Consider the following 27,726-nt stretch of genomic DNA (forward strand, 5'->3'; position numbering starts at 1 on the left):
ACTTTCTCTTCTCAGCAATCTGTTCCCTTACAAAAATTTGAAGGGCCTGGCCGGAAAGACCATCCTCCTTCCCTATATTCCTAAAATATTGGTGCTCCTCGGTTGTCATGTTGCTGATGGGGAAGGGGTGCTGAGTGAGTTACCCGGAGGGAAAGGGTGTTGTGACGATGAGGAAGTGTCCTTAAATTAGTGGCACTTCAATGAGTGGCACCTTTGAATGAGGTGGCACTGTGGATGAGTGTGCTGTGCGAAGGTCACACTAGGGGAAAGTGCTCCTAAAGGAAGTCTGAGTCCTTATGGGCGGATACGCTAGTAAATGGAGTGCTCCTGAAGGCTCTATGGTCCTTATGGGCGGATGCACTGTTAATGGTGTGTTCCTGAAGGAGCTGCAGTCCTTATGGGCAGAAACACCGATTGTATGGCACTCTGTTTCTTCAATACAGGTGCAGGGGCTTATAAGAGGTTGCTTTGGTTGGGTGGCACTGGGGTGCCGGTGCGCTCCGTGGAGCAATGCAAAATGTCAGGGCATGAATTGGCACTGAAGGTGAGGTACTCTGCCTGAGCAGAAGGTAAGTAGGGAGTAAAAAGGGAAATGAGAGACTCCAGCAGAAGGGATGAGAAAGGAGAGTGAAAGGAGAAAGATAAGTGCTTCAGTGATTGGGTGCTTAGCAGTGCCACAGATTAGTGGCACTGAGAGAAATGGAAACTGGATGTGACACGAGTGGGTAGCTAGTTATGAGAACTAGTGGGCGCTGCCTGACTTGAGGACAGGTAGGCTACGAGAGAGGCACACAATTTGGTAAGATAAACCACTCCTGCACTCCAGTTGGAACACGCGTAACGGTATATGTATATATATATATATATATATATATATATATATATATATATATATATATATATATATATATATATATATATATATATATATATATATATATATATATATATATATATATATATATATATATATATATATATATATATTCATGCGCTTTATAGCGTACGATAAATGATCTGGGCTGTAGCACCTGAAAAGGAAAAGTTGTTATGCTCGATTACTCGCTAGACACAAGCGCTCAGAAATTACGCACTGTGTATATGATCAAATTTAGTGGGTAATGAATTTGAAATTCCCGGATTAAATATTAATATAATTCTTTGTATCTGCCTTTTATAATTTGTGAGCTGGTTCCCAAACTCGTAAGTAAATTATGTCGGTCCCGTGTTAAAATGAACGGATACGCGAGGGAAAAGAAGGAGGAAAAAATCTCTCTCTCTCTCTCTCTCTCTCTCTCTCTCTCTCTCTCTCTCTCTCTCTCTCTCTCTCTCTCTCAGTGAGCGTTGTGTAATGGAACTTATTTGTTATGAAATTTTAATCACCTTTTCTTGCACTAAAGCGAAAATAAATTATGGTTGCGAAATTACGTTAAGGTTTAAGTATTTATGGAATGGCTACTGTCTCGCACGCATTAAAAAGCTGTGGTATGGTACGCAAGGGTGTTTCAAATTGTTTCACAAAGTTTCCTGGGTTCCGTTAAGCACACAAGGAGGAGGCTCGTTCCATGAACGAACGTTGTGGGACTACTACGCGCGTGAAACAGCTGATCGTTCGCTCTTGCTTTGTCATGCGACAGGACGTGGAAGTGGAATTGGAAGAAGAAAAACTCTACTTTCTTGGCTAAGTGCGAGTTTTGAATGCGAAATAAATTATTTAACTTTGAATATCAGCAATGTCTTTACTTTACTTTAAGTTACTTTAATATACACTCAGAGGGTGGTTAAAGACTACACTTGGAACTGTTTTTATTTCTCCAACACTGGGACAGCTCACGCATGCGTCATTTTGAACACTGTTTCTCGTTAGCCGTGTAAATGCCAGATATCGCTACACGGTTTCCCATAAGCTAATGGTTATCTCAAAATTTATCACTAACCAAGAAATGTGCATTTTCTTTGCCGTAACTAATCCGGAATAAACTCTTAGCTATTGGTTCTAGCTCACACATGCAAAATTCCCTAACTAACCACTTCCTAATTCCTATATTCACTCGTCCAGCAACTCAACACTTTGTCCCTACCTGGAAATTTGCGGGTGGACACTTCGCGCCTACCTCTCTGTTTCGCTAACTTAAAATCCCTATGCGTTCCCCTGTGTTATGAACGCTTGTAACGATACGAGAATTGTTGCGTTTCTTTAAAGAAATATTAATATCACTTCTCTCATTTCCTTAATATTAGAAACATGCACATACCCTGTTTACCAACGTCCTCCGATCGCTTCTGTGCCCTTGAATAATGAAATGATTACCGTAAATTTAAATTAATTGATTATATATATTCCTGATTTTTTCCTAGTCTAGCTTAATAGCGAGGCTAATTAACGCTAATATGACCAGTCCTGGCAAGATGTCGTCACTGTCATAAACTGGGTGTCTTGGTTGGGGGAAGAATTGAACAATTTTAAAGTTAGTGACTGCAAAGGGACCAATTGCACCCAGATTATGAGCAAAGGAAAAGTTATTGGAAACTTACCTTAGATTTTCCTGGATTTACAATTAAAGGAGGAAGGTCGCCATTTGGAATTAGAATTCTTCTACAAATTTACAGGGGTTTATTTACAGAGACTTTAGCAATGAAACCAGGAGACAAACAAAATTACCTATTAGCCAATGGGCAGACTCATTAATCGGACACATAGAACCATAATGCAATGATTGGAAACAAGCAAGCTGATTAATAAGGGGGGCCAATGTGCAATACAATTATTCCAGTCACAACAACAATGGCTTAGTCATGCCCCGATTACACTGAATAGTCTCAGTTAGATGCTACAAACAGATTCAACCCCAGGATGGGGAAAATAACTCATATAAAACTGTTGGCGAAGCCACAACGGATTTCAAGGATCGGACTGCGTCCAGGAATATTTCGGGCTTAAAAGGCAGTCAAAATTGTCAGGCACAGAGCACACGGACTGGTTGGTCTCTCCTGTAAGAGAGGTTCTAGGTTAGGAACGACGGTACACACTGAAGGAAATTGAATTCCCTTATAAATGTTACCTTTTCACCTGTCAAATATTAACCACTACGTAGCCCAGCAGATAATTATGATGAAATCACATAGGCACAATATGGGAATCGTGGCTGCATGGGCTTTAACAATGAACATGTGATCGCACTCACACAAAGAGTAAATTTAACACTGGTATTGCTTAGCCTAAATTTGCCCTTAAGTTGCACGGGGAGAGGGATAAATGAATAATTATCACGGGATCTCTACTGAAATTCAAGGCACATCAGTGGCGAGATATGGGAGGCCAGGCAGGACTCTTACAAGGGAAACTTGCTTTGTGGAGGAAGTAGTTAAAGTTTAAAGAAATGAGAAATTTAAGGGGTTAAGTGGAAGGGAAAGGGGCTGGCTATTGACTACTTGCAACGTACAAACCTTGTATGACACTGAGGGCGCCAAACAATCGTCTCGGCTGTCCGTCGGAGGTAGTTCAATCAGCGGAGCGGAAAAGGATGCAGCAGTTGCGTTCCTGACGAGGTCACAGGAGAACCTGCTTGCTTCCAAAACATGGCGTCTTGAATTTCGAACTTTTGGGCCAACCGTACCTGCAAGGAGCCATACGCCAGCAAAAAAAGCAGAGGAAAAAGGTTCTTAGGACTAAGTGCTTACAGACTAAAATCCTACCTTGCCCCTAGCTTCAATATGCCTATTTGACCTTCCCCATACCTAAATGCTCCCACATCACGTGATGGGAGTGAAAAGGGGGTTGAGAGTGGAACCCATTGTTTCCCAGGATCAGGCGATGGGGGGGCGGGTGTTCCCTACACTGCTATACACTGGTACTAACAGCCCTGATCTAGTTCAAACTATACTTGTTTCCGTCCGTCGCCTGCCAATTTTCCCGGCCCGACAGTCAAATGAATCGCAAAGTGCATTTCAAAATTAATGATACACGGGCATCTACATGAGGGAGGAATATATCCTTGACAATATATAATATATGTAGTGAAAAATGAATATAGATTTCAATTTTGTGGCTTGCTATAGCATCCCTTATGGTAACAGAAGCAAAATCCTAAGAACCACATAACATGCCTTTATTTTTATGCTAACAGCTGCAGAGGAAGAGGCGTGACGATACCACCACTGGTTCTGACGATGTAAGAAAAAGCTCTCTCTTATCATCCCAGGCCGTCCCCAATGCACTATTATTTGTCAAATAAATACCACGTGCCTGATTTGTCTATGATAAAATGATCTATGCTACTTATGTTATTTCTAATTTATGCTTTCATGAAGAAGGTCGATGTTGTACAAACTCTCTCTCTCTCTCTCTCTCTCTCTCTCTCTCTCTCTCTCTCTCTCCTATGCTTGTTGGAGCATTTATACATACATGTTGGTGTACATTTAACAGTGTATGAGAAACGGGTGCGATGTATTCGTACGTATTTTTGTCTCATATCAAAAGAATTCTCCTTTTCATGAATAAATATTATTTTCCTTACAAAGAGAGACAGACAAACAGAAAGGGAGAGATTATTGATGTAATATCAAATTATCTGGTGCGACTACAACAAAAGTTATCGACACCGAAAAATATATTAGTAAAATCACATACAGCTACTTACGACTGAAACAGAGAGAGAGAGAGAGAGAGAGAGAGAGAGAGAGAGAGAGAGAGAGAGAGAGAGAGAGAGAGAGATTCAACTAATGTTGCACATAACACCTAACACTTAGACAGAGAATGTAACAGTTTTTAAAGAACAAGTACCTTACTGCCAATTATAAAAACTCTTATGTGTCTTCCTGTATTGCGATTTGCCACGTATATACCTCTGATAGCAGTATGGAGTGTAGACAGCTCAAATAGCATCCCATGCCACGTTTAGTCCGACATGCATGACTAAGTGCCGTGTAAGAAAGAAAATGCTACTTATGAAATCAGGGACATAAGTACTGTTGTTACGAGCCACAACTAGAATCTCCAGTTCTCGGTCAATTAAGAAAGGAGGAAACCGATGACTTGCTGAGGAACATATGTAGATACAATCTTGAGCAAAGGTCACATATGTTCTGCACCATATGTGCTACGGAGAAGTAATTTGTGCCCTCGAAATTTTTATACCAGGATGCCAAAAATCACAGTAAACTGTCGAGGCCATTCACACTGCGCTATAACAGATCAGCTGGACATCATCAAGGACTCCAGGAAAAATGTGGAGCCACAGAACAAATTGTTAAAGAAGCAGCGGAGGAAACCATCAGGTACATAGAGAGCACACGTAACGAACATTGGTTTGATGAGGACTGCAGAAGAATGGCGGATGAAAGGAAACGAAAGAGAATAGAATTCTTGCAGAACAGGAATAATCAGGTACTAGGAGAGAACTTCAGGGAGAAAAGAAGGGCAGCAAAGAGAATAAACAGACGAAAGAAGAGAGATGCATTAAATAAGGAACTGGAGGACATGGACAGAAACATGAGAAATGATAGGATAAGGGAAGGCTACAGCGGTATCAGGAAAAAATAAAAAATGTATACCAAGCAAGAAGCAGAATAGTGAAAGATGCCAGTGGAAGTATCACGGTACAGAGGGACAAAATACTGGAGATATGGAAGAACTATTTCTGTGACCTGTTAAACAGAGATGACCCAGTAAATCCTATTGAAGAGAGACATGTGTAGGCACCAGACTTGAGAGTGGAGGAACCAACGCTGATAGATGTGAAGAATAACAAGGCACCTGGTTTAGATAACATACCAGCAGAGCTCCTTAAGAATGGTTGCGAGATGTTACACTTAAAAGGTCTTTGAGCTTCTAATAATGATCTGGAGAACAGAAGAGAAGCCAACAACAAGGGAATCGGGCAACATTATCCCCGGTACAAAAAGGAGATAAGTCAGATGCTAATTATAGAGGGATTACATTTCTGCCAACCTGCTGTAAGGTACTAGCCAAAATTATAAAAGATAAATTAGAACTCTACATAGAGACAGCATTGGGCGAATATCAATGTGGATTCAGAAAAGGAAATCAACAACTGACCAGATTTTTACTATTAGACAGGTAATGGAAAAACACTGGGAGTATGATAGAGATGTGTGGCAGGTTTTTGTAGACTTTAAACGAGAGTACAATAGCATCCATAGACCATCAATGTAGAATGTTATGAAGGAATTCGGTATCCCAGAAAAGCTTATAAACTTGGTAAAAGTATGCTAACAGGGATAGTAAGAGCCGTGTCCAGGTGGGAAGGAAAAAGACAGAATGTTTTGAAATTAAAACAGGTTTGAGACAGGGATGCTTTCCATCTCCAAATGTTGTTTAATCTAATTTTAGAGAAAATAAAGAGGAGTATCGAGGAAGTTGAGGGTGGTGTCATCTTGGGAGATATAAGTGCCAAAGTCCTTGCATTTGCAGATGATGTTGATTTCTTAGGTGCAGATATACAAAATATAGAATGTTTGTGTATACCATTCAAAGAAACTGCTGCCAGAGTGGGACTAGAGATCAGTGGAAGTAAAACCAAAATGATGAGGTTGTCAAGGAACAACCAGCAATAACAGCAACAACAAAATATGGGAGATACTGAGAGCGTGATGGAATTTAAATATCTAAGAAGTATGTTAACATCCAGAAATGAGACGGAGAGAGAGGTTCTGGCTAGAATTACAGCAAGGAACAGATGCTTTTTCAGTCTACAACATCTATTAAAGAGCGGAAACATCACAAGGTCTACCAAATTAAGAATTTACAACACCATTACCAAGCCAGTAGTACTATATGGTTGTGAGACCTGGACACTGACTAAACGCCAAGAACAACAGAGACTACTGGTTTTTTAAAATAACATTTTGCGTAGAATAACGGGTCCCATTTACGATATAAATGAAGGTGTTTGGAGAAGAAGGCACAACAATGAAATGAGAGATTTAAACAGACAACAGCTAATAACTGGCTATGTAAAATCGCAGAGGATGCGTTGGGCTGGACATGTGGTTAGAATGGAAGGGGGCAGAATGCCCAAAGTGGTTATGGAAGGATCAGTGGAAGGGAGAAGACCGGTGGGGAGACCGGGGATGAGCTGGAAAGATAATGTGTTCAGAGATCTAAGAGGATTGGGAGTGGACGATCCTGAGAATAACTGGAGAGATACAGCTCTCGGTGCAAATGGGTCACCAAGAGGCCCGAGAGCCACAGGAGTAGAGTAGAGTATGAAATCATCAAACGTTTTGGTAGAGAATCTCGCCAATAATAGAAGAATTCTATATATGAACGAACAGAAAGATCCAAGTCATTTTTGAAACTGTTGATCAAAGTCCCTATAATTGGGTAAACATACAACACAAAACTCAACCCCCTCCATCTGAAAACGTATACCCGGGACTGTTTTTGAAGACTGCTATTTCGTTGTGTCTATTTGCGTATCCATCTCGTTAGCTGTCTGTGCTGGACTTGATCCTCACCTACATCGCATTTTGCTTTCCGCAAAAAATCTCATTTATACTTCCGTTAAGGTTCGAAAAATATGGGAAACATATTTCATATGATATTAGGACATCTTAGATAAGCATAAGTGACAAAATTCATTAGGTCATATAACGTACACCTTATCATCATCTGCTTAATTCTGTGTCCACAAATCTATAAAGCCAGATTGCTATAAAGCCAGAATAGATAAATTACACATATTTGCTGAGAATTTCTCCATTTTATTAGCTTAGATTCGAAGTCTGATCAAGTGCTGCATTATTTATTTGCCCTCAGTGGCACAAGCACAGGGCAAAATTAGTCTAGTCTTAGTCTTGGATACCTCACGGAGATTTTTTTTTTTTACAGTAATATCAGTGAGGCGTACGTGAAATTTCATTGAACGCAGATCTGTTGCCTATGTTCCCCATATCAGCTACTGAATAACCAAGAACAATGCCAGTAAGTAGCCTTTGGCCAGTTCTTGAGAACTTCAACACGTTTTACCTACAATACAGATAGTTCCTCGTTGGGTGAGTCGGTAGAGTTGTCGCCTAGCACTCGCTAAGCCCGAGTTCGAGTCTCCGGTCGGCTAATGAAGAATTAGAGGAATTTATTTCTGATGATAGAAATTCATTTCTCGGTATGATGTGGTTCGGATTCCACAATAAGCTGTAGGCTCCCGTTGCTAGGTAACCAAATGGTTCTTAGCCACGTAAAATAAGTCTAATCCTTCGGGCCAGCCCTCTACAGGAGAGCTGTTAATGAGCTCAGTGGTCTGGTTAAACTAAGATATACTCAACTTTCTACAATACAGATGCATCGGGTTCTCTTATTACCTCGACTGACAAGAGAAATAAAAGCCATCGAAGAAGTTGCATTACAATGTTGGTTTAATGACTTCTGGTTTCATATGAAAGAATGCCAGTGAGGAGAGGTGGACACAGTAATGAAGAACAGATGTGATGCGCACTTCAGATGATGTCGAAGACCTTCCTTGACCATCACAAACTGTAGCTATATCTAAGGAGATTATAGGTGGTGCAAGTATTGAAACTCGAAATGGTTTTTATAATTGCTTTCTACTTTATTTCATAATGCCCTATTATATATGTATTAGTCTTGTCTTTATTGACATTACATGAGATATTGGTAATGGCAAAATATATATATATATGCAAGGTCTTTACAAAACAGTCTATTTTATTCATGTGTAGTAAACATACGCATAAAAGTTTCAGTGTGATCCAAAGTTTGTCTAGTAGGCTATCTGACTATATGCCTGTGCCGAAATTACCTCCTTAGTTATGATAAACCCACAAATTAGAGGATGAGAGTATGATTTACATACAGTTTCGAGACTGAAGAGAGGACGAAATATCTCGAAGCTGTTTGCTGATTATTCTCTAACCCTTGAACTTATGGTTTCTTTGAATTCATCAGAGTTTGATGCTCAGCTTATTTCATGCGACCCCTTTAAGTTATTGTTCATCTCCTTCAGTTTGTCTCACACGTCGCAGAATAATGGGAACTACGTTATACACGCCATTTTCTTCCAACTTGAGGTTGGCTTGGGTATGGATCTCATAGTTGGCAACACTCTCATTATCAGCATCATGTGCAGTTTGTTCATTTTGCCGTCTCGTGATTCCATAAGAAGTTTGGGAGTTTTGCTGCTGACGATACTGAGACAGTTGCTCGGTCTCGTAATTCTGCTGAATTCTGATAGCGTCTCTGTTGTTAATTGGAGCTCGATTTTCACCCTTGTTACTATATTGACGTCGACTTTGGTCCCTATTGTTGTAGGGCTGCTGTTTCGTAAGTTTTTCTGCTTTGTATTCTTGGCCCTGATGAGTCTGTCTGCTGATAAGCAGAGCCGGTTGTTGATTGTTTTGATTTCTTTTTGTTGTGCCACGATAGTTCCCTTGTGTTTCATCACTATTTAATTGCAATTGTTTGTCACTGCTGTAGTACTGTTGTTGCTGTCCATTATTTGAACTACGCCAATTTTGGACTAATGATGTCTGTTGCCCTTGGCGTGAGTTTGGTAACTTTTTACTGTCGCCATATTGATGCTTTGAAGGACTAGTTTGACTGTCTGTGGAACTTTGCTGATTTCTGTAATTTTGCTGATGATTTATAATTTGTCTTTGCCTTTGTGGTTGATTGCTTCGTACACTCTGATTAATGTAGTTTTGTCGTCTTTCAGTTGAACTTCCTGGATTTCTTAGCTGCAGTCCTTGTTGTTGGTCAAGGTTTTCATATTGGTTTCTGGACTGTTGTTGTTTGAATTCCAGCTGGCTAAACTGACCTTGTTGATTTATACGCTGAGTTTGTCTTTGAGAGGCCTCGGAATTAAGGAGTTGCTTCTGAGAAGATGTCCGTTCTCGGAAATTATGCTGGTCTTGTCGTCCTCCAGAGTTATAAGCCAGCACAATCAAACTCTTAGTGTCAATAGGTTCCTGAAATCCAACTTGCTTGTCGACAGTTGCCTGGAATCCATCATCGGGGTGCGCCATGTATGTGACAACCCTGAGTGAGCCATCAGGGTCCACCACAGAATACCTGCCACGCACAATGCCATCCTCTTCTCTAAGTTCAACTTGGCTCTTTTGGTCACCAGTTGAAGCTGCGTTGACCTCATATGCCCACTGGTATGGAGCATTCTAAAGAAAAGATATATTACTGCAAAATATATTCGTGTGGTAACTATGATACCTGTAATAACTTAAAGGTAATTCTATCCTGGCCCTAGTGTGAACGGTGGATTCTAAGAAGAAAATTAAGAGACGTAATAGCTGAAGAAACTGGTATCGGGCTAGGTAAACTAAATGCTGCATTACAATAAATTTCCGATATGTTAGTGTTTTACTGGTGATAGAAATAAGAGATGGCTAAAAGAACTGAAATAGACAAAGATGCAGGATATTTTTGTTAGATTAATGTAGAGAGAAATAAAAAAAATGAAATTTGAAGATACAAGGCTGATGTCAATAGGAATGTTTGCCCTACGCATGTCATCCTAACATTTGGCAAAACAAAAAATTGGAAACTGGCGGTTTAGCAACAAACGAGATCAAATATATTGACAGCTTTCTTCATATTTTGATTAGGATGAAAGAAAAATTTATATAATTATAGGCTTGAAATAAAAGTTACACTTTTGACTTTGTAATTGGGCATGATTAATGAAATGCTTGATGCTCTCTTAAGAGCTGCAACGGTACCAGTTACGTTTGTTTTACCCAGTTTCAGCTTCACCCTTTAACCAGCAAGGCATCTGAAAGTGGAGAAACTACGTATTAAGTGAGTGGAGCCTATGTCAAAATTTTGTGGCACTCTCCTTCCTTTCAATACATGACAAGAGGAAGTTTTACCTGGGGATGACTAACGTTGGTGGGAAGTGAAAATTATTTATGTAATAAAATTAATAACTTTAATCATTACGAGAAGCAAAAGGAAAAATAACTTTAAAAAGTGAAGTAATCTTAATAGAAGTGGAAAGTGTGACAAGATATAATGCTGCCCTTTCATTTAGAAATTTCTGATATAAATAAGTTTTTTAAGACCTAAAATTAAATACGCCTTTGTAAACGTTTGGAGTGGAGAGCTTTTCTGGCCTTTATTCACCATACGATGATCAGGCACGTTTGAAAGTATGTAGGACAAGAACTCTTAGAAAGGGGTATCGAAGAAGCATTGGCAACAAATCATAACAAACTCTTCAAGCTTCGCAAAAGCTCCTGTTTTCATCTTCAAAGGAAATGTTTTAGGGTAAGGTACTGTACTGTTTCTGTGCCAAGCAAGCTATCACAAGGTAGCTGTGCCACGCACTTTCATGAAAAGCATCAAATTAAAAGATTTCTTCGGTAGCAGCAACGGTATTCTGAGCTTCAGAAGCAGATGGGCCAGAAAGACTTATTTTGTAGTTGCTCTCAAAATAAGGAGTAGGTGGCTCAGTTAGGTCATTTTGGAAAGTCTCTCGATTAGAATTCGTCACAGACTCATGTAAGTGAAACATTCTAAATTCTGGCTCCACCTCCTCAGTTCTTGTGAATTGTTCCTGTTGCCAAAGATAGTCCTTTCGAGGGAAGAATTTCCATCAAATAAACAGTGTCTCTTACCTAGAGACAGTCAACTTGCCACGCAGATAGTAAATGATCTATTTCTTTGTATTCATTCCAGTCTGTCTGAAGAATAGAACATAAGTTTCTGAAAAGTTCGAAAATCTGTCGTAAATTTTACCAATACATCCTCAGCACACGATTTGTGAAGGGTCTTTCTATTATACCTTATTATTATTATTATTATTATTACCGGTTTCATTACTTGCAGATATTACTTGATTAGTTGTCAAACATTAGAACGAACAAATTGAAAGAGAAAGTAGTGATTAACTAATGCTAAGAATAGGCCTGTAAAATCAAAATAGACAACTAAGATATGGACATGTTCTGTGCACATAACGCCTTTATATGCATCGAGGCGTTGTTAGGCAGTTCGTAAGCATATGCATAGTATAATTCCATGCCTCGGTTCACAGATGAAACAGCAGAAAAACATAAGAAAAGATTGATTGTTTATCTCTGTATATGAATAACTGAATGATTGTAAGTTATCTGGTGTTGCATAACTTTGTCTCAGTGACCTGCAGATTTTTATATTCAGATAATAACTGCTATGTCTTGTAAATAGTGTTTGAAGCTCCTAATGTTTAATTCATTAAGGTATTAACCGCTAGAGTTCTAATTGCTCGCCAACAGATTTTTACTTAATAAGACAATTGTCTTTAAATACTTGTGGTTCAGTAGTAAATCTCTTGGCTTGCATTTGTAAACCTATGATTCACCCCTGGTTTACTGCCACCAGTCGCCCCTATCTGCAAACGGCCACCATTTAAAGCTGGGAATAGGAAAAGAGCTCTATCCTTCTGATGCTATCACCTCGAAAAAGAAAAAGGTTCGTCTGATAAAGTGAGCGACATGGCCGAGTGGCCCAGTGATTGGCTCACGCTTTCAATACTGGGAATTGCTTACATTCTACTATCGTCCTCTAGTCCACCCAGTCGTGGAGAGGGCATGGGAGTGGCAGCATCCCACCCAAAGACCTGTTAAGAAAGCGGAAGGAGATACCCTTCAGGCACCACCCACCTGAAAGGGGAAACAGGCATGATTCAGCCTTCCCTACAAGTAAGGGTGCTAGCCATATTTTTTTCTTGGATCAGCAGAAGTTGGTACCTATTTTCATATATATATATATATATATATATATATATATATATATATATATATATATATGTATATAATATAATTTATATATATATATATATATATATATATATATATATATATATATATATATATATATATATAATATAATTTATATATATATATATATATATATATATATATATATATATAGATATGGATATACTGTAGATATACATATACATATGTATATATATACATATATATGTATATATATATATAATGTATATATATATATATATATATATATATATATATATATATGTATATCTACTATACATTCATATATATATATATAATTTTTTTCTTCATATATATATATATATATATATATATATATATATATATATATATACATTATATTTATATATCTTCTTTTTCTGCATCTTTTCCCACTCCTATGTGGGGTTGTTTCGGTCAGCTTTCATCCACGTGGCTCTGTCAAGCACATCGTCCTCTGACAACTGTTTGTCTCTCAGATCTTTGACAACATCCATCCACCTTCGCTTCGGTCTTCCTCTCGCTCTCCCACTCGGCACCTCCATCTGCATCACTCTCCTCCCTGCGTGTCTCATGCCTTCTCATCACATGGCCATACCACTGCAGACTTCTTTCCCGGCCTTCTTTGATAGTTCTACGACTTTAGTAGTTCCTCTTGTTCTTTCATTCTTGATCCTGTCCATTTTTGTCACCCCACACATCCATCTAAGCATGTGCATTTCTACCACATCCAATTTCTTCTATTGCGCTCTCTTTACCGGCCGTGTTTCAGCTCCATATATCAAAGCTGGTCTCACTACTGTCGTATACACTCTTCCTTTAACCGTTAAGTTGATTCTGCGGTCACGCAAGACACTTGACATCTTTCTCCAATTTTTCCGTCCAGCCTGCGCTCTGTGTGAAATTTCTACATCCAAATTCACACCACCAGCTACTGTTGAACCAAGCTACCTAAATTTTTCTACTCGGTTCAACCTTGCCCCTTCCATACTAATCTCGGAGCCTCGATCTTCATTGAAACCTAAATATTCAGTCTTCTGTCTACCAATACCTTCTTCCATTGCTCTAGTTTTGATTCCACCATCCGCAAACAGCATGCACCAAGGGCGTTGATCTCTTATTCCTTGAGATAACACATCCAGGAAAAAGGTCAAACAGGTAAAGACTTAAAGCAGATCCCTGATGTAAACCAACTCTTGCTGTTATCCATTCATTTAACACAACACTGCGTCTAACCTGAGTTTTGCTTCTTCATACCAACCTATATATACAGTATATATATATATATATATATATATATATATATATATATATATATATATATATATATATATATATATATATATATATATATATACACACACATATACATATATATGTATATGTATATGTATATATATAATATATAATATATATATATAATATATATATACAGTATATATATACATACATATATATACGTATATGTACATGTATACATATATATATATATATATGAATATGTATATGTATATATATTTGTATATATATACATATATATGATATATAAACATATATATTTGCATATATATGTATATATATATACAGTACATATATATTTACATACATGTACACACACTCACACACATATATATGCAATAAATTTAATGCTCTATTGGGTAAGTAAAAATTTCTTTAATGAGCAAACTGAAAGAGCAGGGCAAATACATTAAAAGCTTCAAGAATTGTTCAAGAAACCATTACAGTTTAAATATCTAGAAATTCAAAAAATCTGAGGTTGCATAACAAACAAACAGAAAACCACAAAACTGCAACAAAAAATTATGAGCTTGGAATAATTCAATCTTACAATGAGATCAAAAGAAGTAACTGTAATTCTGAAGAAGCTTCCTTTCGCAATCAAGGGAAACGAGTATACGGTACAAGAAGATCACGAAGATTTTCTGTCCAGGACTGCAGACCAAATTCATCGAAATGTTAATCTTCTGAAAAATACTGACGAAAAAAATAAAGTTATTAAGACATACGCAGATAGACAGCAATACATATTTTGTATCTTGATACGCATCCAGAAAGTTAGCATACCGTTTACATGTAATTGTGGGTAATTGTACGTTAGTAAACGTACTCCTGAGAGAGAGAGAACTTGGACAGGCTTACAGAGATGGCTGAGGATTCCTTTCAGCATCATAGCTTAGTTGAGATTGAGTGACTTCTTCCTCAAATCTCTTGATGAGCTGTTCATGAGTCTCCTGGAGGCGATCATTTGGGGTAGCTCCTTGCAGGGTCGATATGGCCCCTCTCGAGTCCAAGTAGAAACTTGTGTCAGCTCCAGCAATGGACGTGGAGAGCTGGCCTTCCGTCTCCGCACCCCAACTCCCGGCACTCACTGTCAAGATCAATGCCAGGCCCAGCAGCTGAAATTTCCGTCTGTAGTTTAGAATTCAGGTAAACTGTTCTCAATTCAGATGTTAAAAAGTACCTCCGTTCTTCTCGATCATTTTACTCTTATGTTTTTAAATTATTCTACTGTAGTATGGATTCAATACTTTCAAGTAAAAAAAAAAGGAATCAAATAAAATATATATATATATATATATATATATATATATATATATATATATATATATATATATATATATGTGTGTGTGTGTGTGTGTGTGTGTGTGTGTGTGTGTGTGTATAATAAAATGGCCAGAAATTCACAGCAAATCAACAAGGATGGATAGAAAGAAAATACTTTTAGATTCGGTGCCTCTCATCATTTGAGATGGCCTGTTCGTCTAAGTTCCACTAACAGCCACTGCCCGCTCTTTGAGTGATTTATATTCAATTATTTTCAACAGATGAAGTTGTAATCTTCGTTGTCTGTTTCATTTTAACCCCATGATAGATTGTGTGTTAGTGCTACATATGTCTCGTAATCAAGCGTAAGAGATCACAAGGTGACGCTATAGCGCGGGAAACCGTGTATTGTGGACTGCTTAGTTCTAAGTCTTGTTTTACACAATATTGCAAATGTTATTCTCACGTTTAGTGATGAATCCTGTTTGAACTTCCTCACAGACTATGATCCTGTTAGTTCTACCTCATGTAACAGGAAATGATTCCACATCATTTGATAAGCTCAGTTGTTCAAATGTTGTGTATTATATTGCTTATATTTTCGTATGTTTGCATCTTGCTCTTGTCTCTTACTAGAATGTCGGCTACCAATGAATCAGCAACATCCAGAATATTTAGGCAGCACATCTCTTTGCCATCTCAGGTAAATATTAATAACTAAAGCAACGGTTGGAATAATATATAACTGCTATCAACTTGAAAGGTGGAAGAAAGTTGAAGGATGTAATCGTGAGAAGATGAGTCGCTAAAGCTATGTCTGAATACTTATTATCTGGCTGAAGTTGGAGAAGATGAGAGCTTCATAGGAAGGAAATAATAATTGTTTATATAGAAAAGATGAATGAAAAATTAATTAAGGTTAAAGATACAGAGGTAGACTCAGGTATATAAGGAGTAGTCAAAATTCCAGGTTGGGAGTGGAGAATCAATGGGAGGTAGCTGTGATGTATGAAAACACTTCTCTCGAAGGGTGAGGAAATGAACATTTAGTGAAGAAGAAGAGATGCCTAACATGCCATTCCATGAGAGAAAAGATCAAGTACAACAAGAGTACAGGTAAAGAAGTTGAGAGAATTGAAAGCAAATAGCTACGTCTAAGGCGTGAGCGTCCTGGAGATTTATAGATTTTGGAGTACAGAGGAAAGGCAGCTCTAATTTATGCAAGAGTGAAGTTCTGTGTAAGCTTAAGAGCACTTGTAGAAATGAATGCTAAGGATATAAGGAGGGTAGTAAAGAACTTAACTTATGGAATGCACAATAAATCGCCAAGTAATAGAAACATTTTTCTTCAAATATCGGTCTTCAGAGCTAACAAGATCCCCATTATTACTGGTTTTCTCGGATCGCAGCATTATTTTGTTTATAGAAACAGTAAAAACTGAGTACTAATGATTAAATACTATATTCTTAATTAATACAAATCCAAAGGGACAAATGAGATGCTTGGGTATGGTGATGAAAGTGGGCTTGATTAGCTGGATAAGGAAAGGCTGCAAAGGAATGGTCAAGAAAACAGAAGGGACTAAGAATTTTAGGGAATAACCTAACATAGTATACTTGGAAAGGTATATGAAAGGATTATGACTGGGAAAGTAAGATACCAGAATGAATGATGGGGGAAGAGAAGAGAAGAGTGATTGTAGATACGGAAGAGACTTTGTGTCAGTCCAGTATCTATTACAAGATAGTTAGAAGGCAAGATTAAGGGTAAAGTGAAACAGGTGTATGTGGCATGTATGGACCTAGAAGAAGTTTATGATTGAAATGGCAGAGAGGGAATTTTAAAGGTGAGGAGAGTACATGTTGTTAAAGGTAACCATGCTGAGAGCAATGATGAAATGGAAGCAAATTTTGCACAGATGTAGGTGGAAGAGTCTCTGGTTTTGGTGGAAAAGTGGGTCTGGGACAAATGTTTTGTCTTAATGATTTTTTTATCTTTACAGTTGAAGTGGTTGGAGAAGTCAGAGTAAGGACATTAGACGCACCCACAGAACTCAAGATAAGAAAATTATTAAAAAATGGAGTATAAAATGGCAAATGTATGTACTGTAGGTATGGTATTGATTGCAGATAGTGAAGAGACGTTGCAGAACCTAGTGAAAGAAAATGTTCGTAAGAAAAACAAGTTGAAAGTAAATGTGGGCAAGGCAAGGCAAGGCAAGGGTTATGAAGGTAGATAGAAAGAAAGAAGATGGAGTAATAAATGCAAGTATGGATGCAGGGAGAATGAAAGTGGCTAGTTCATACATATATTTGGGAAGACATGTAATGTATGATGGTAGGATGGTAGAGGAGGTGAGCCACATAAAAGGTGGAAAATGCAGACAGCAGGTATGTGAGGTATGTGCATACATTAAGAAGAGAGCTAGAGCGTCTATGGAAGTTTGTTGGAATATATGAAGGAAGCGTTCAGCCAGCTCTCCTTATGGTAGTGAAGTGTGGATGCTGTGGCTTAAGAAGAAATGAAAGGGTAGGAAACGTGGAGATAAACAGATAGATAATTATTAAAAAGGTTAACACAGCTTAGAGGACGATCATTGTTTTGAGATGGTCCAGTCATGATGAGGAATAAGAATTATTGCCGCTGTGATAAGAGTATTTCATAAGTAATAGGAGAGAGAAGACCTTAAAAGTGCTAGTTAGATGTACTGGAAGAGGTACTGGAAAGAAGTGCCTCAATATCAGGAAGCAAGATTGTTTGAGGAAGATGAAAATGAAAGACAGCTGCTGAAGTCATCATTCTCTATTTGTATTTGCCTGTCTTGCTTTTATCTTTCACTTTGTAAGTATTGACCATTAGCAGCACATTGACACTCTTATCTCACGTTTGACTTCCTTGTCGGATGACATCACAACCGATATACTTTGCGTTTTCTCAGCTTCGTGCTATTTGACACCACAACCGAATTATGACTGGCTTATCATGCCAGATTTGCAATTTCTAAAATAGAAGCTTACTCACATATTTATGAACGACCATCCTAACATTTTCAACCCAAACGCTTTATGTACAGAAAAGGTTTAAATTTTGTTTGAAATTGAGCCAGACGCCTGAAAAACAATTTAAGAGATGACGGTTCTCCAAGACACAGACTTGTGTTTTTATCTTAGTCAAAAATTCCCAATATAAAACTGTGCATAAATGCATCGTAGACGCTCTCAACAGCAAATCAGCCCCTAAAATCTTATTCACATTTTTGAGGAGGAAATCATTTTGGCTTGAGCAATTTGGATAATCTGAGAGCTCAAGGACACTGCTTGAATTGCCAAGGGATAATTATTCAAAAGATGTACATACCATTAGGTTAAAACAACGATCGACATACTCCCATAGGCAGATCAGCGAAAAATTTAAATGAAACAGTAATGCACTTAACTAAAGATGAAACAGTATCGTAAAACTAAATGGAACTCTAAAAAAAGGCCTTATAATTGCTGAGGTGGAGACGCCACCTCACCCTGACAGCACATTTTAAAGATGCCACCAGTACAATTGCAATACGAAAGTGATGGCAATCGGACAACCCAATCCTAAGTTGTCTAAAGCATCAGAATCTGTGATATAATACAACAATCGGTTGAAATAAAAGAAATTACTTCCGCGACCGGAACTGACGTCCTTGATCATTTTTGTTAGACAAACCTGTGAAGAAACCCATGAAAACCACCACCACCAGAGAAATGTATTTGGATATTATTAATTTGTAACTGGCACCAGTTACTGCAGCTGGGGCAACTTACCACGGGTGTAGTCTGGGAAAATCCTCCTCATTCTATCAATATATCATCAGTTTTGAAATTAAATCCTCTCTGAAGGTCCACAGTCCAGGGGTTAGCCATAAATGTGAAAAACTTTTTCAAATGAAAGTGTATTCTGTTCTATATACTGATCACCAACCCCAGATATGGATGTGCAAAAAACTTGCAAAGATCAGTGTATGCAGTTTCCAAAGTGAGCCAACATTCAGATTCATATTTCACACAGTTGTGATATTTTACAAGTCACAACTTGTTACATATATTTTAGATCATTTAAACAGCTGAAAATTATAGAAGCATAGGAGGTGTACAGCAACCCACAAAGTTTAATGAATATAGCACACCTTGGCCCTGAGTTCTGAAGACACTATTCTTCATGTCAAATTACCAACCAAAACTCACCAACAACTAAAGAACTCCCAGGATCCCTTGCAAAACCCGGGCAATGGATACTGTTTTATGAAGCTTTCCATGGAAAGTCAAATGAAGCTCACATCAGCCACCATTACAGCATACTACTGCAAACTCCACTACCATACATCATTAGTTCATCACCAAGATATTTCCATGTGCCTTGAATGAGTAGCTGAATATCTCAGCGATTTAACAGCCAGGTTTGTGAACATAAAATGACACCTCAAAAGTCTTCTACTGGTACTGTGACCTCCAGAAGAAATGTCTATGATGTAATCTTAACAAGTACAAATTCCTTGAAGAAAGTACCTTAGACATAGCTATCATATTACTGGATCAGGAACAGCTCAGATGTTGATGTCATTATCAAGAAGCCTACCCCAATGAACTTGTCTAACTTGAAATCTTTTCTTGGATCCATAAATTCTACAGAAAGTTCCTACAACATTTAAGTGGCTTAATGAAATCCCTACTTGACTAGAAAAAAAATAGGGTGGCATTGAAATGGACAAGAGAGAAATAACGGGCACTTCAAGAAGCAAATTTCTGCTCTTCATGTACATGACCTTAGCACAATATGATTCCAAAGTACCAATAGGACTTTCCTCGGGTACATAAATAGTTGAAAATGTTGCAGTAATATTGCACTGCAAGTGTATCATTAACATTAACAAAACTCAATGAATATGCAGCCAACTTCAAATGAAAGCACTGCAATAACTTTGTTTTGGTCAAAATTCAGTCCTAATTCACAGACAAAATTCACAGACCATAAACAAACCATCACAAAGTTTAGGTCAACGAAAGGAACGCTCCCAAGATGGTAAACCACCAGCAATTAATGAGGAAGGCTTTGATGAAGAGAAGTAATTGATCGATTTCAATGTTTATACACTATTAATAGTTAGGCTACAGGTTTTCCCTTAGAATTAAGTTGCCATTTAAAATGAGTTCTCCAAAGATCTTGCCCTCTTTTCATGTGTGGTATATTAGACATTTCTAATGTTAATGCTTTCAGGAAACTCGTTTATTCCCTCTATGCACTTCATATCTGTCCTCTACTAGAAACTAATTCCAAAATTCTGCAAAAGCAACTTTTACAGCTCTTGTTTTACTTCAGAATGCAGCTAATGAACCAATAGCATGTACAGCTGCTTACTTGCCCAAAATAAACATGGTTATTAAGCAGCAATATTAGACTGGCAAAACATTTAATGAGTTCCAAAACATGCTAGCAAAGTCAGCCAGCCATTCATGGATGTTAAACAGAGAAATCTTGGAGTTTGTACACCTGGACGATGAGAAGGATCTGGCTGGTTAAAATTAACACCTGCTCAAATTATCCACATATTCATCCAACAAATACAGCAAAAAGAAAATCAGTTCCTCGTCGGGCGAGAGGGTTCCGTTCTCAGCTAGCGCTTTGCTGGCCGCGAGTTCGAATCGCCGACCGACCAATGAAGAATAAGAGGAATTTATTTCTGGTGATAGAAATTCATTTCTTGCTAAAATGTGGTTCGATTCCACAATAAGCTGTAGGTCCCATTGCTAAGTAACCAATTGGTTCTTAGGCACGTAAAATAAATCTAATCCTTCGGGCCAGCCCTAGGAGAGCTGCTAATCAGCTCAGTGGTCTGGTTAAACTAAGGTATACTTAACTTAATAAGAAAATCAGCATTGGGTTTTCTTAAATATGATTTGTTTAATTTTTTTAAATCCTCTTTATGCAAGCATGATGGTAATGGTTATGAGTGGATCTGCTGTAAACAGTGCTTCTAAGGAGGAACAAAAAATACCGAACTGTGAATTCATTTAACTTCCCAAGGTATCCTCAGGATATCCTTAGTTCATCCTCACAAACTTCAAGTATGCAATAAATTTAATGTTTTTGGAGGGTCATCAATTTTCCATTCATTAATCATGTAATATCTACATTTTTAAATCAATGAAACTTTCATATACAGTAGATGCTGCCCTTAAAAGCATCAAATATTTTCTTGAAGTTGTCTTACTTGGTGTGTTCTTTGAACAATTGGGTTTTCTGATGTCCCAAAGACTCTTCTGAAAGAGACCGCGGAGACAGATACAGCATCCCCGGCGTGGATGCCGTTCTATGCAACATGTTTTGTTCAAAACTCGGTTATCTGTTTTGGAAGTTTCGAACGCACTAGATGCAAAAGTCGATGCAAGATAGCAGCCGCGTGAAGAGCATGATTTCTCTGCGTCACGACTATGATTCATATCACATTGTTCTACGATTTGAAGATGGTGAGACTTGCAATGTATATAATCTAACAAACATAATACATATAACTGACATAATATTAATGCTGAATGGTTCCTAAAGGATTCGAAAAGGTTCGTACTAACAGCACAGGGCTTTTCTTTATAAGAACAGTATATTAACGAAAGTAAACATCACCCAGAGTATACAGCCATCTGCTTGCATTCATACGTGTGGGCTACAGTCCTACGAAGATCGACAGCCGAGTGACGCCTGTTCCAAGAAGAGCTATTTCGGGTTTTGCTGCTCTGGCTGGGAATTTGCAAACGAATGTTGAGATTTATCATTCGAGGTTTGCTGCGACTTTAGAATGAGACAAAACTGATAGCTGTAAAAATCATCACATATTTCAAAAATATTACTGAAAAGTCAGAGCTGTTTCTTCTCGGACTTACCTTCATGGTGGCTGGATGACTGATGGCGTCCAGAGGTAGGCCCTCCTTTATATAGGACTCCGATTTATCCCCAAACCGGGCAGAAGGGCGACACTCCCTCACAAGACTCTAATCAAAGCGATCCGGATAATCCTGTTGTACCTCAGCTCTCAAGTTGTTTCTCCGCTTACTCCCAGTCCAGTCCTCCATGTTCAAAATTTTCTCTTTGCTTTTAGATAAGGAACGCTTATCTAACCTTGGATTTCATATTCTTTATTGTTAATATTAAAAAGCAGAGCTTTCAAGAAAATTCTCAGGAGCTCTGTCATCTTGACCCAAGAATAGTTGCTACATTCTCCTTCTTTCATCTGATTTCATCCTATTCTTGGCAGTGTTGTGTACTTCCTACCGCCGTTTCATTTGGATCTACGTCAGCCACTTTACCCCTTTTTAGGTCTTTCCATCCGTATTTCATGAATGACGCATCCCAAGCTTCTACCATTTCTTTCTCCACATTCATTAAGAATAACTGCATTCGACTTTTGCAAAATAAACTTAGCGTTTTAGCTCTTGCTGCCTCTAGGTATTTCTTTTCTCTATCTGATAAGTATCCACTGCTTTCCTTGATTTGGGTAGCCTCTCAGATAGTTATCCAGTCGTTATACCACCATTCTGACACATATTTCCAAATGCCAATCATCTTTATAGTTCTCAGTAGCTATCATCAAATCGACACCCTGGCTTTTTTATCTTTTTACTCTCAGTCATAATCCTTCACTTGCAAATGCCTCGTCTCACACAAACTTATTCTCGTCTCTGCTACTCCAGAACAGTCAGATCTGAGAGGAGCAGACATCGCACCCTTATTCATAAGCCTTCTTTGACCGCAGCAACTTGCACCTACTGTACACACATCCTTTGCCTGTCTCCAACGCATAGTATCACAAACAGAGACCTTTCCTTGCTAATTCTATTTCTGTTACAGAATTATTTATAATCAATATCACATACAAAATGAATTAGGCAGAAGAACATCACCCAAAAGAACGCTGTAAAACGTATGTGATTAGAAACTAATCCTGTTGTTGGCGGAGCAAGTAGTGGATCTCTCTTTTTGATAAAGCTTAGCCTTCCATAATTTCATCAGAATTAGTGTAATATATTCCCCGTTTCGCATTAGAAAGCATCTTGTATTTGCATATTGATCTTTTTTTATTCGATATATGAATCATTTATAACATACAGAAAATTAAATATTTTCCGTCTTCAAAAATACCAGTAAGCCAAAATATGTACTCTTATATTCAGTCTTTGTTTGTTCATTAGACGAATACAGTACTCGTCTTTCATTTATGGAGACAAATGAAAGATGTCATAGGGGCCAATTTGATTTAATACCATAATCCATAATGAGGCTCTTTTATTAAGCGTAATGTCTAAGCGTGGGATTCGGCGAAAAAACTGACAATAATCGTGAAACATCGATAGCAAATGCCTTATTGCTAAAACACTCTCTTACACTGAACAGGAACGAAAAATTCATGAGACAAGGTTCTGTCCCAAAAAATAACTCATCTCTCACATTTACTGTAGGTACTGTGAGGCAGCTTTTAACAAGTTAAAAATGATACTTTGTACTTCAAAGTGTTTAAAAGAAAAATATCTAAAAGTAGTTTGCATCTTGTAGGAAACGAAATAAAGAAGAAAGTTGTTAAAGAAAATTGCCAGACAATAGACGTTTGTGAATTCGGTGTGTTATCTCATCATAACGATCAATAGAAACACGTACTTTTTGAGAAGTTTGTCCAAAGGTGCCGTGGTCTCGTGCAGACGGGCAAGCTGCTTGGCTTTGACGACCAGCCTTGGATCTACTGGGGAGGGCAGGGAATATTAAATGACTGATTAGCAAGAGAAGTGAAGAGCCTTCTACCGTTTTGTTATTGGTATTTCAGAAGTTCGAAAAGGAAAGCATGGAGGTACAATTCACGCAGCTGAAGAGGATAGGCAGTGCACAGTCCGCAGCCGTGTTAGCTAATTTAATGAAGCCAATTAATGAAAAGACTGACACCCATCGACTTCCAGCGAGATACGCAAAGAACGGAGAGATAAACTTCTATGTAGATCTGCTGTTACTGCTTGTTCTCCCACGAGCTGCGTCCGTGGCAGGCTCCCGGACAAGGACGCCAACTTTCAAGGTCTAGGTTTGCATTATTACATCATCTACAGCACCGTGATGGTAGAATTTACCACGATAGGGATTCCGTAAAGAACTTTCAGTCAATTTTTATCACATAAAGGTGCTTATGATTAAACTTTTCAAATCTGAGATATGCCCAGACTAAAAAAAAAAAAATAGCAAAACCATTGTTAAAGTTACGCTTCTACAAAGAAGTGGATCAACAGTTACTCGGTAAAAGAAAAGCAAAAATATTTTATCCACAGTAGGAGAATGCTTTAGGAACTACATACCTTGCCAGGATACTCTCTGTCGAACTTCATTTTTACCTCAGATATACAAGGTTCATCTTCATCTAAATTATTATAATCCTTTTTTCAGTTAACTGTTCCAGGGTATCACAAGAAACATTCCAAAAGCAATCTTTTGACTTTCATTTTTAAGAGTCGTCCTATTTGGTATTGATTTCTGAACTCGAGTTTGGTCAGAAAGGGTCAAACAAAAGATGTCAGTGATGGGGAATAAGCTAGATGTTCAGTGTAAGTATCATGCTGCGTCTACTAAGAATAATAACAATCATACTCTCCCAAAGTGTGACTCCGTCCCTGGGGGCTGTTCTAACCAGAAATGTTCTCATTTCAAGGTTGACAGAGTTACACGATAGAGCTGCCAGACGAGTCGACCTGTTCCATCAGTTGCCAAGGCGAAGGATGTAATAATATCATACATCTCTTTTTTTTTTTATTACCTTCATTTTCCTTATTGTAACACAAAATTATGACCTATACAAAAACTGTTATACGCTGATGGGAAATGATTGCGAAGCCCTAAGGATAATTAAGAAATTAATTACTAGGTAAATACAGAAAGACAGTGACTGATGCTTGTGTTATTAATTATATGTACATGTATTGTACTAGCGTACGGTGTTGGTTGGCAGTCAGTTTCATATTTATCTACATTGATTATTCCTAACAGATATCATAGACTGACTGTAACATATCTTATGATTGGACTGGGTGTAAAAACGCTCACAACTCCCTGGAGCAGTTTGCACTTTGGTACCCTAGGCAGATCGCTTTTGACTGGTGTGAAATTGAACGCAACGCTTATGGAACTATGAGTTTGTGATAATCTTTTTTTTGTTTTTGTTTTATTCAGGAATCCAATGATAATTTGAACAACAGAAAACCGGACTTAGAAAGGCAATTCACTGGGCCTTGTTATTGCAATTCTGTACAAATAATAGGCTACATCACACCTGAGGTGGATAATTTTTTTCTTTATCTTATATTAGAAAAATATTACATTTCTTTTATAATAAAAAAAATATAAAATTTCATTTACATAATAAGAAAAATATTACATTTCCTTTACATAAGTAAGATATTACCAAGATATTACAAAATTATGTACCTACAATATTTACACATTATTATGAATTAAAAAAAAATTAGAAATCAAAATCGATATACTTTTCACTGAATACATTTGTAATTTTGTCTTTATACAAGTTTCTTAATAACCACCTATCATAGCTTAATTTACTTTTCACAAAGGCACACGTTTCTTCTTTTGTGTATTTGTTTTTCTTACTTCTCCAAACAGCATATATATATATCCAACGATCATTATTATAGCACTATTTCGGTCTTTTATAGTATTATATTTAAAACTGAACATGATGGTATTCAAAAATTTATCCCTGTTAATCTCACAACAAAGGTATAGTGCATTTTGGAGATATTTCAGTGTACATTTAATAAACTTACAAAAATAAAATATATGTGATATATATTCTGTCCCTTCACAATTGTCACATTTGTTACTACTTTTAATGCCTAAAGCATTGAGCCTTTGGCTGGTTGCTAAAGTCCTTGTACATACTTAAAGATCACTAATTTCTCTCTCTGCAACTCCAATAAATGAGGCGTTTATACTTTTCCATATAAATCTCCAGCCCAAAAGAGGATAGTTTTCTTCAACATTTGGTTTAACATGGTCTTATCATATGGTAAATTTCCTTACTCTTTATATTTGGAAACTTGCTGTGTTTATTGACTTTTCGTATTACATCTATAGCAAATTAATAAAATGGAGTAGCTAAGAATGACAATTCAGTGTAGTTTCTCTCATCTACTAGATAACTTAATCTAATACTGCAATAGTAATAGCATAGACCTTCATCATTAAATAAATCTTTTAAACAGGTTGCACAAAATATTGAAAGTGCTTTAAAATGTACAATTATTATTCCTAGTCCTCCGATCTGTATGAATAAGTACATCACACCTGATCCAATTGATGCTGTTTTTTCCAGGGCCTATTCTATGGATCTGGATGGAGTTTCTCAAGACAAGGTTTGGTGAGGTATGTAGATGAAATTTTGAAGTTTTAGGTTCCTAACTAGTGATCTTTTAATCCATTCTGCATCAACCTGAATAGCCATGTACCGAGTGTCAATTTTAAATTGGAAACACATAATAATAAAGGAATATCCTTTCTGGACATTTTGATGAAAACTCTGCAGTTCACTATCCGTAGAAACTCAGCCTTTCTGGTATCCTTCTATCACTCTTATAGTTATCATGATATTCCTGCAAAAACTATACTAAATTCTCATACCCTTGTGGCATCGAGATTAATGGAGCATTAAGGAGACATAAACCCTTTTCTTTCAGATAATTTAAACCATCAGCTCATCAGTCACAATATTTACCAAAAAAAATTAAAACCCGAAAAAATATAAACTTGTACATAAACGATCTCGAAAATAAGAACATTGAATTCCGCCATTTTTGAATCATGGAGGAACACCAACAACAGAATTAACCTGAAAATGTTACAGATTGTTTTTGGAAGTTCTTTTCATTCAAAAGGCCCTACTCAGTAGCATAAGCAATACGAATTTATCTGAATATCCAGTTATTCTATAAACGATGCCTTTGATATTGTCCTTACTCATCAGTTCACAATCAAGACAGTCATTCATATCCTATTAACTGTACTTTAACCCAACCAGGTATGCACGAAACTGTGACTTTCTACTTAATCCAGCCCTCATGAAATTGTGCTTTCTCGCAAAATACAAGATTATATCTTTGAAATTCTTACTGTACAGAAACCTAACACAATGGAACCATAAAATGTAACAAAACTGTAATAAAATAGTATTGGTTATGGAGAAATTCTAGTATAAAATAAGTGGCACTTACTTTAAATTAACACCATGTTGCCTGTAAAATTTATCACCGAGACTGCTAACGATAGTAAATGTAAGACAATTATTAAACAACTTTGAAAATCTCAGCTAAGTAAACTTCCCTATACTCAGTTTTTTTTAC

At 37.4% G+C, this 27,726-nt stretch overlaps 1 protein-coding gene across 1 annotated transcript; it reads right to left on the reverse strand.

Annotated features, from left to right (window-relative positions):
- Positions 1–8,546: 8,546 nt before the first annotated feature.
- On the reverse strand, positions 8,547–22,326 carry LOC136847623 (uncharacterized protein DDB_G0290301-like). Its single transcript, XM_067119755.1, has 3 exons — positions 22,228–22,326; positions 14,910–15,167; positions 8,547–10,149 (listed from the first exon to the last, which is right to left on the reverse strand). Exons 1-3 carry the CDS (start codon positions 22,231–22,233, stop codon positions 8,965–8,967), a joined length of 1,449 nt encoding a protein of 482 aa, XP_066975856.1. The 5' UTR covers positions 22,234–22,326; the 3' UTR covers positions 8,547–8,964.
- Between the last annotated feature and the right edge of the window lie 5,400 nt (positions 22,327–27,726).

The sequence above is a fragment of the Macrobrachium rosenbergii genome, chromosome 1 (assembly GCF_040412425.1).
Source record: "Macrobrachium rosenbergii isolate ZJJX-2024 chromosome 1, ASM4041242v1, whole genome shotgun sequence".
Taxonomy (NCBI): Eukaryota; Metazoa; Arthropoda; class Malacostraca; order Decapoda; family Palaemonidae; genus Macrobrachium; species Macrobrachium rosenbergii.

Excerpts from the sequence above, each read along its gene's own strand:
- LOC136847623 (XM_067119755.1), bottom strand. Across the intron at positions 10,150-14,909 it reads GGAATCCTCAGCCATCTCTG|AATGCTCCATACCAGTGGGC; the intron begins TAAGCCTGTCCA and ends TCTTTTCTTTAG.